At 66.6% G+C, this 7425-nt stretch overlaps 1 protein-coding gene across 4 annotated transcripts in view; it reads left to right on the top strand.

Annotated features, from left to right (window-relative positions):
* Nucleotides 1-491: 491 nt before the first annotated feature.
* INPP5A (inositol polyphosphate-5-phosphatase A) overlaps nt 492-7425 on the top strand; it is an 83424-nt gene continuing 76490 nt past the window's right edge. For all 4 annotated transcript variants that reach the window (XM_060171074.1, XM_060171077.1, XM_060171076.1 and 1 more), the window contains exon 1: nt 492-747. In XM_060171074.1, the coding sequence (XP_060027057.1) occupies nt 673-747 (75 nt within the window). In that variant the 5' untranslated portion in view covers nt 492-672. The remainder of the gene's footprint in view (nt 748-7425) is intronic.

Raw genomic sequence — 7425 nt, 5'->3', positions numbered from 1 at the left:
ACCTGCACCCTGCCTGTCCTCTTGCTGACCCCAGACGCCCCGACCCTCAACCGTGTCTTGACCCCGGGCACGTGGAACAGTCTCCCCCGCACCGGCCAGGGACAGAGCCGCCTGGGCGCGCGGCTCCTTTAAGCGGCACCGTGGGAGCGGGTCGTGACGTCATGGAAACGCGGAGGGCGGGGCGCGGACGGAGCGGCGGCGGCGGGGCGGGGCGGCCGCGACAGCCGGGAGTCTCCGCCCCCGAGCCCCCGTCCGGCTCTCGCCCCGCCCCGCGCGCGCGCTAGGCCCCGCCCCTCCGCCTCCTGCCCCGCCCCTCGGGACTTCTCAGCGGAACCCCGCCCCGCCAGCGCCCCGCCCCGAGCCCCGCCCCATGGCCGCGCGCTCGCCGGCGCCCCGCCCCGGCCCCGCCCCGCCCGCCAGTCGCGCCCCGGCCCCGCCCCCGACGAGGCCCCGCCCCCGCCCGTCAGACACGCCCCGGCCCCGCCCCCAGGGGCGTGATCGCCTGGCACCGCCCTGCGGGAGCTCGGGGTCGCGCTAATGGCCGCGCGCGGGCCGCGCTGAGGCGGACGGACAGGCGGACGCCGGCGGACAGAGCAGCGGCCACTCCGCCGCGCCGACCGCCATGCGCCGCGGGGCCGACCCCCGGCGCCGCTGACCGCCTCCCTCGCCGCCATGGCCGGCCGGGCGGCCGCGCCGGGCGCCGCGCTGCTGCTGGTCACCGCCAACGTGGGCTCGCTCTTCGACGACGTGAGTGCGGCCGCGGCGGGCGGGTCCGCGCTGAGCAGGGGCCGGGGGCCGCCGGGCTGACCTGGGCCACCCCGATCTCCCCTGAGGGCCGCGATCTCACTTGGGGCGCCGCCGGGGTGACCTGAGGGCCGCGATCTCACTGGGGAGGACTGCGGGCTGACCTGGGGCCGCGATCTCACCTCAGGGACCCCGATCTCACTGAGGGACCCCGTATCACCTGGGGGCCCATCTCACCTGAGGGACCCATCTCACCTGGGGACCCCGATCACCTGGGGACCCCAATCACCTGAGGGACCCATCTCACCTGGGGACCCCGATCACCTGGGGACCCCAATCACCTGAGGGACCCATCTCACCTGGGGACCCCGATCTCACCTGAGGGACCCATCTCACCTGAGGGACCCCATCTCACCTGGGGACCCCAATCTCACCTGGGGACACCAATCTCACCTGAGGGACCCAATCTCACCTGAGGGACCCCGATCTCACCTGAGGGACCTCGATCTCACCTGAGGGACCCCGATCTCGCCTGAGGGACCCAATCTCACGTGGGGACCCCATCTCACCTGAGGAACCCCGATCTCACCTGAGGGACCCCGATCTCACCTGAGGGACCCCGATCTCACCTGAGGGACCCCGATCTCGCCTGAGGGACCCCGATCTCGCCTGAGGGACCCCGATCTCACCTGAGGGACCCCGATCTCACCTGAGGGACCCCGATCTCACCTGAGGGACCCCATCTCACCCGGGACCCCGATCTCACCTGAGGGACCCCGTCTCACCTGGGACCCCGATCTCACCTGAGGGACCCCATCTCACCGGGGACCCCGATCTCACCTGAGGGACCCCGATCTCACTTGGGGACCCCGATCTCACCTGAGGGACTCCGATCTCACCTGGGGACCCCGATCTCACCTGAGGGACCCCGATCTCACCTGAGGGACCCCATCTCACCTGTGGACCCCGATCTCACCTGAGGGACCTCGATCTCACCTGAGGGACTCCATCTCACCTGGGGACCCCGATCTCACCTGAGGGACCCCAATCTCACCTGAGGGACTCCATCTCACCTGGGGACCCCGATCTCACCTGAGGGACCCCAATCTTACCTGAGGGACTCCATCTCACCTGAGAGACTCCATCTCACCTGGGGACCCCGATCTCGCCTGAGGGACCCCGATCTCACCTGAGGGACCCCGATCTCGCCTGAGGGACCCCGATCTCGCCTGAGGGACCCCATCTCACCTGGGGACCCCGATCTCGCCTGAGGGACCCATCTCACGTGGGGACCCCGATCTCACCTGTGGGACCTCGATCTCGCCTGAGGGACCCCGATCTCACCTGAGGAACCCCGATCTCGCCTGAGGGACCCATCTCACCTGGGGACCCCGATCTCGCCTGAGGGACCCGATCTCACCTGAGGCACCCCATCTCACCTGGGGGTGAGCTGACCCCGGGGGACCCCGAGGTGACCCTGGGCCAGACCCTGGACCCCAATCCCACCGGGCCTGGAATTTGGACCTGAGCCACCAACCTGGCCAACCTGGGAGCAGGCTCTGAGCTGGGGTGGGCGGCCCGCCGGGGACCAGAAGCCCCCTCCCCAGATGCGCCCGGGACAGGCACCCGGAACCCCAGCCTCAGTGACGGCAGCCCAGGCCCCTGACACCCCACGCCCAAACACCCGAGCACCCTAGCCCCCTAGTGCCCTAGCACCGAGTACCCAGCACCCTAGCACCCCAGCACCCTAGCACCCAGCACCCCAGCACCCAGCGCCCTAGCACCCCAGCACCCTAGCACCCCAGCACCCTAGCACCCTAGCACCCAGCACCCCAGCACCCTAGCAACCCAGCACCCCAGCACCCCAGCACCCTAGCACCCTAGCACCCAGCACCCCAGCACCCTAGCACCCCAGCGCCCTAGCACCCCAGCACCCAGCGCCCTAGCACCCCAGCACCCTAGCACCCCAGCACCCAGCGCCCTAGCACCCCAGCACCCCAGCACCCTAGCAACCCAGCATCCCAGCACCCTAGCACCCAGCACCCCAGCACCCTAGCACCCCAGCGCCCTAGCACCCAGCATCCCAGCACCCTAGCACCCAGCACCCCAGCACCCTAGCACCCCAGCACCCTAGCACCCAGCATCCCAGCACCCTAGCACCCAGCACCCCAGCACCCAGCGCCCTAGCACCCCAGCACCCCAGCACCCTAGCACCCCAGCACCCTAGCACCCCAGCACCCCAGCACCCTAGCACCCCAGCACCCTAGCACCCCAGCACCCAGCGCCCCAGCACCCCAGCACCCTAGTACCACAGCACCCTAGCACCCAGCACCCCAGCACCCAGCACCCCAGCACCCTAGCACCCCAGCACCCAGCGCCCTAGCACCCCAGCACCCAGCACCCCAGCACCCTAGCACCCCAGCACCCAGCGCCCTAGCACCCCAGCACCCCAGCACCCAGCGCCCTAGCACCCCAGCACCCAGCGCCCTAGCACCCCAGCACCCCAGCACCCAGCGCCCTAGCACCCAGCACCCCAGCACCCCAGCACCCCAGCACCCTAGCACCCAGCACCCTAACACCCCAACACCCAAGCGCCCTGGTGCCCCAGCACCCAACATCCCCAAACGTTGGCCCTGACTCCCAAAGCAGGTCCCAGACGCTAGCCCCCTTTCTGTCCCTGAGACTCTGGGATCCAAACTGGGGCTCTAGCTCCAAACCATAGGATTCGAACCCTGAGCCAGACATTGAGCCCTGGGCCTCCCAAGCCCTGTGTCCCCAGGATGCTGGGACCCTGGTGCAACGGCCCCGGCCTCCAAACCGGTCTGCAACCCAGACCCTTCACGGACCCCGGTCTTGTCTGCACCCGAGGGTCCCACGCCAGTCTCGGTCTGACCCATCTGCAGCCCTGGCCCCTGAGCCCGTCCCTTCCTGTCCCTGTCCCATCCCTGTCCCTGTCCCATCCCTGTCCCTGACCACATCCCCATCCCTGCCCGTCCACGTCCCTGACCATGTCTCATCAACATCCTCATCTCTGCCCCTGTCCCCATCTCTCTTCTGTCCCTGTCACTATCCGGGTCCCATCCCTGTCACTGTCCCCATTTCCATCCCTGTCTACGTCCCCTCCCTGTCCCCATCCTCGTCCCTGTCCCATCCCCTCCCTGTCCCTGCGCCCTGTTTGGCCTGTAACTTAGAATCTCTTCAGTCCCCGAGGATGAGGAAGGGGAGTGCTTTGTGCTTCTCCTTTGCTAGGGGAGATGCCCTCCCAGGAGCTCCCCAGGCCCCACCCACTGGGAGAGGAAGAGGGGAGAGGGAGAGGAGAGAGAGGAGAGAGAGAGCAGAGGGAGAGGGGAGAGGGAGAGGGAGAGGGAGAGAAGGAGAGGGAGAGGGAGAGGAGAGAGGGAGAGGAGAGAGGGAGAGGAGAGAGAGAGCAGAGGGAGAGGAGAGAGGGAGAGGGAGGAAGAGGAGAGGGAGAGGAGAGAGAGAGGGAGAGCAGAGGGAGAGGGAGGGAGAGGAGAGGGAGAGGGAGAGAGAGCAGAGGGAGAGGGAGGGAGAGGGAGAGGGAGAGGGAGAGGGAGAGGGAGAGGAGAGAGAGAGCAGAGGGAGAGGGGAGAGGGAGAGGAGAGGGAGAGGGAGAGGGAGGGAGAGGGAGAGGAGAGGGAGAGGAGAGAGAGAGGGAGAGCAGAGGGAGAGGGAGAGGGAGGGAGAGGGAGAGGGAGAGGAAGAGGAGAGGGAGAGGAGAGAGAGAGGGAGAGCAGAGGGAGAGGGAGAGGGAGAGAGGGAGAGGGAGAGAGAGAGGGAGAGCAGAGGGAGAGGGGAGAGAGAGCAGAGGGAGAGGGAGAGGAGAGGGAGAGGGAGAGGGGAGAGGGAGAGGGAAGGAGAGGGAGAGGGAGAGGAGAGGGAGAGGGAGAGAGAGCAGAGGGAGAGGGAGGGAGAGGGAGAGGAGAGCAGAGGGAGAGGGAGAGCAGAGGGAGAGGGAGAGGGAGAGGGAGAGGAGAGCAGAGGGAGAGGAGGCCGCACCGCTGCCCAGGCAGGCGTGCTGACCTAGTTCGGGTTGGTGCCCCCCATGGGTGCTGAAGCCGCCAGCCCAGAGCAGTGGCGGCCAGGCAAGGAGCCTCCCGCAGGCTGCACTCCTGCGTCCTGGCCCTTTGCTGCCCTCCCCAGCCCCTCGCCCACCTGTCTGTCTATCTGTCTGTCTGTCTGTCAGCACCAGCTCTGCTCCAGCTCCTTCCCGCTCCTCCGGCTCCCAGCTCAGACCTGCACAGCTTGATGCTACTCTCAGCCATATCTCTGGGCTGCAGGCTGCGCACCCAGTCCCCATCCTCAGGCTGACATGGGGCAGCGGGTTGACCTGAGGGCAGTGGGGTGACATGGGGCAGTGTGGTGACATGGGGCAGCAGGGTGACCTGAGGAACAGTGGGGTGACTAAGGGACAACAGGGTGACATGGGGCAGCGTGGTGACATGGGTCATCTAGGTGACATGGGGCAGTGGGGTGACCTGAGGGGCAGCGGGGTGACCTGAGAGGCAGTGGGGTGACATGGGACAGCATGGCGACCTATGGGGCAGCGGGGTGACCTGAGGGGCAGCGGGTGACTCGGGGAAGAGGGGTGTTGTGGGAGCATCAGGCTGACGTGGGGACTGTGCAGCGACTTGAGTGAGCAACGGAGGGCCCAGCCAGGGTGACCACCGCAAGTGAGTGAGGGGCGCCTGGCGGCAGGATGGCGCAGGCTCGGAGGAAGCGGCACTCACTTCCTTGCTTCCCTCAGCTGTCAGGATGTGCGTCTGACAGGACAGGGCGGAAGGGGCTCCCTCTCTCGCTCCCAGCTCTCCGCCACTCGCTGCTGTGTCCCAGGGGGACCTGACTCGCTCTGGGGGCAGCATGGGGCCGCGCTGCCCGTCCTGCAGCCCCCGCTTGGCATCCTGGGGGTTCCTCTCCCCAGCCTTCCCCCACTGCGAGGTGGGCCTGCTGCCTCCTGGCGCCTCCTGGCGCCTCCTGGGCGGCGGGGTGGCAGCAGGACACCCCCTTTGTGTGCCGGGCTGTGTGCTCTGCCTCAGGGAGGTAGCGGCCACTGCCCCCAAGGCCCGGGGTGGACACGCCACTTCGGACCCTCAAATGTTCACGCCAGCCACATCACGAACATCGTGCCGCACCCCCAAGAGTTCTGGGACATGGCCTGCTGCTCTGTCACCAAGACTGGGTGGCAGGAGTGTGTCGTTAGCTGTGGGACACCGAGTGACACTAGGGGGGTGGGGACTGTGTGAGGGGACAGGATTATGTGAGGGGACGGGACTGTGTGAGGAGACAGAACTGTGTGAGGAGACAGAGGACTGTGTGAGGGGACAGGGGACTGTGTGATGGGACAGGGGACTGTGTGAGGGGACAGAGGACTGTGTGAGGGGACAGGACTGTGTGAGGGGACAGAGGACTGTGTGAGGGGACAGGACTGTGTGAGGGGACAGAGGACTGTGTGAGGGGACAGGACTGTGTGATGGGACAGGACTGTGTGATGGGACAGGACTGTGTGATGGGACAGGACTGTGTGATGGGACAGGGGACTGTGTGAGGGGACGGGACTGTGTGAGGGGATGGGACTGTGTGAGGGGACAGGGGACTGTGTGAGGGGACGGGACTGTGTGAGGGGACAGAGGACTGTGTGAGGGGACAGGACTGTGTGATGGGACAGGACTGTGTGATGGGACAGGGGACTGTGTGAGGGGACGGGACTGTGTGAGGAGACAGGACTGTGTGAGGGGACAGGACTGTGTGATGGGACAGGACTGTGTGATGGGACAGGGGACTGTGTGAGGGGACGGGACTGTGTGAGGAGACAGGACTGTGTGAGGGGACAGGACTGTGTGAGGGGACAGGACTGTGTGAGGGGACAGGACTGTGTGAGGAGACAGGACTGTGTGAGGGGACAGGACTGTGTGAGGGGACAGGACTGTGTGATGGGACAGGGGACTGTGTGAGGGGACAGGGGACTGTGTGAGGGGACAGGACTGTGTGATGGGACAGGACTGTGTGATGGGACAGGGGACTGTGTGAGGGGACGGGACTGTGTGAGGGGACGGGACTGTGTGAGGGGACAGGGGACTGTGTGAGGGGACAGGGGACTGTGTGAGGGGACAGAGGACTGTGTGAGGGGACAGGACTGTGTGAGGGGACAGAGGACTGTGTGAGGGGACAGGACTGTGTGAGGAGACAGAGGACTGTGTGAGGGGACAGGACTGTGTGATGGGACAGGACTGTGTGATGGGACAGGGGACTGTGTGAGGGGACGGGACTGTGTGAGGAGACGGGACTGTGTGAGGGGACAGGACTGTGTGAGGGGACAGGACTGTGTGAGGAGACAGGACTGTGTGAGGGGACAGGACTGTGTGAGGGGACAGGACTGTGTGAGGGGACAGGGGACTGTGTGAGGGTACAGGGGACTGTGTGATGAGACAGGACTGTGTGATGGGACAGGGGACTTTGTGAGGGGACGGGACTGTGTGAGGAGACAGGACTGTGTGAGGGGACAGGACTGTGTGAGGGGACAGGACTGTGTGAGGAGACAAGACTGTGTGAGGGGACAGGACTGTGTGATGGGACAGGACTGTGTGATGGGACAGGGGACTGTGTGAGGGGACAGGGGACTGTGTGAGGAGACAGGACTGTGTGAGGGGACAGGACTGTGTGATG

The sequence above is a fragment of the Erinaceus europaeus genome, chromosome 14, assembly GCF_950295315.1.
Source record: "Erinaceus europaeus chromosome 14, mEriEur2.1, whole genome shotgun sequence".
Classification (NCBI taxonomy): Eukaryota; Metazoa; Chordata; class Mammalia; order Eulipotyphla; family Erinaceidae; genus Erinaceus; species Erinaceus europaeus.
Note: the sequence above shows the minus strand (reverse complement) of the source record. Positions and strands in the feature narration are given on the sequence as shown.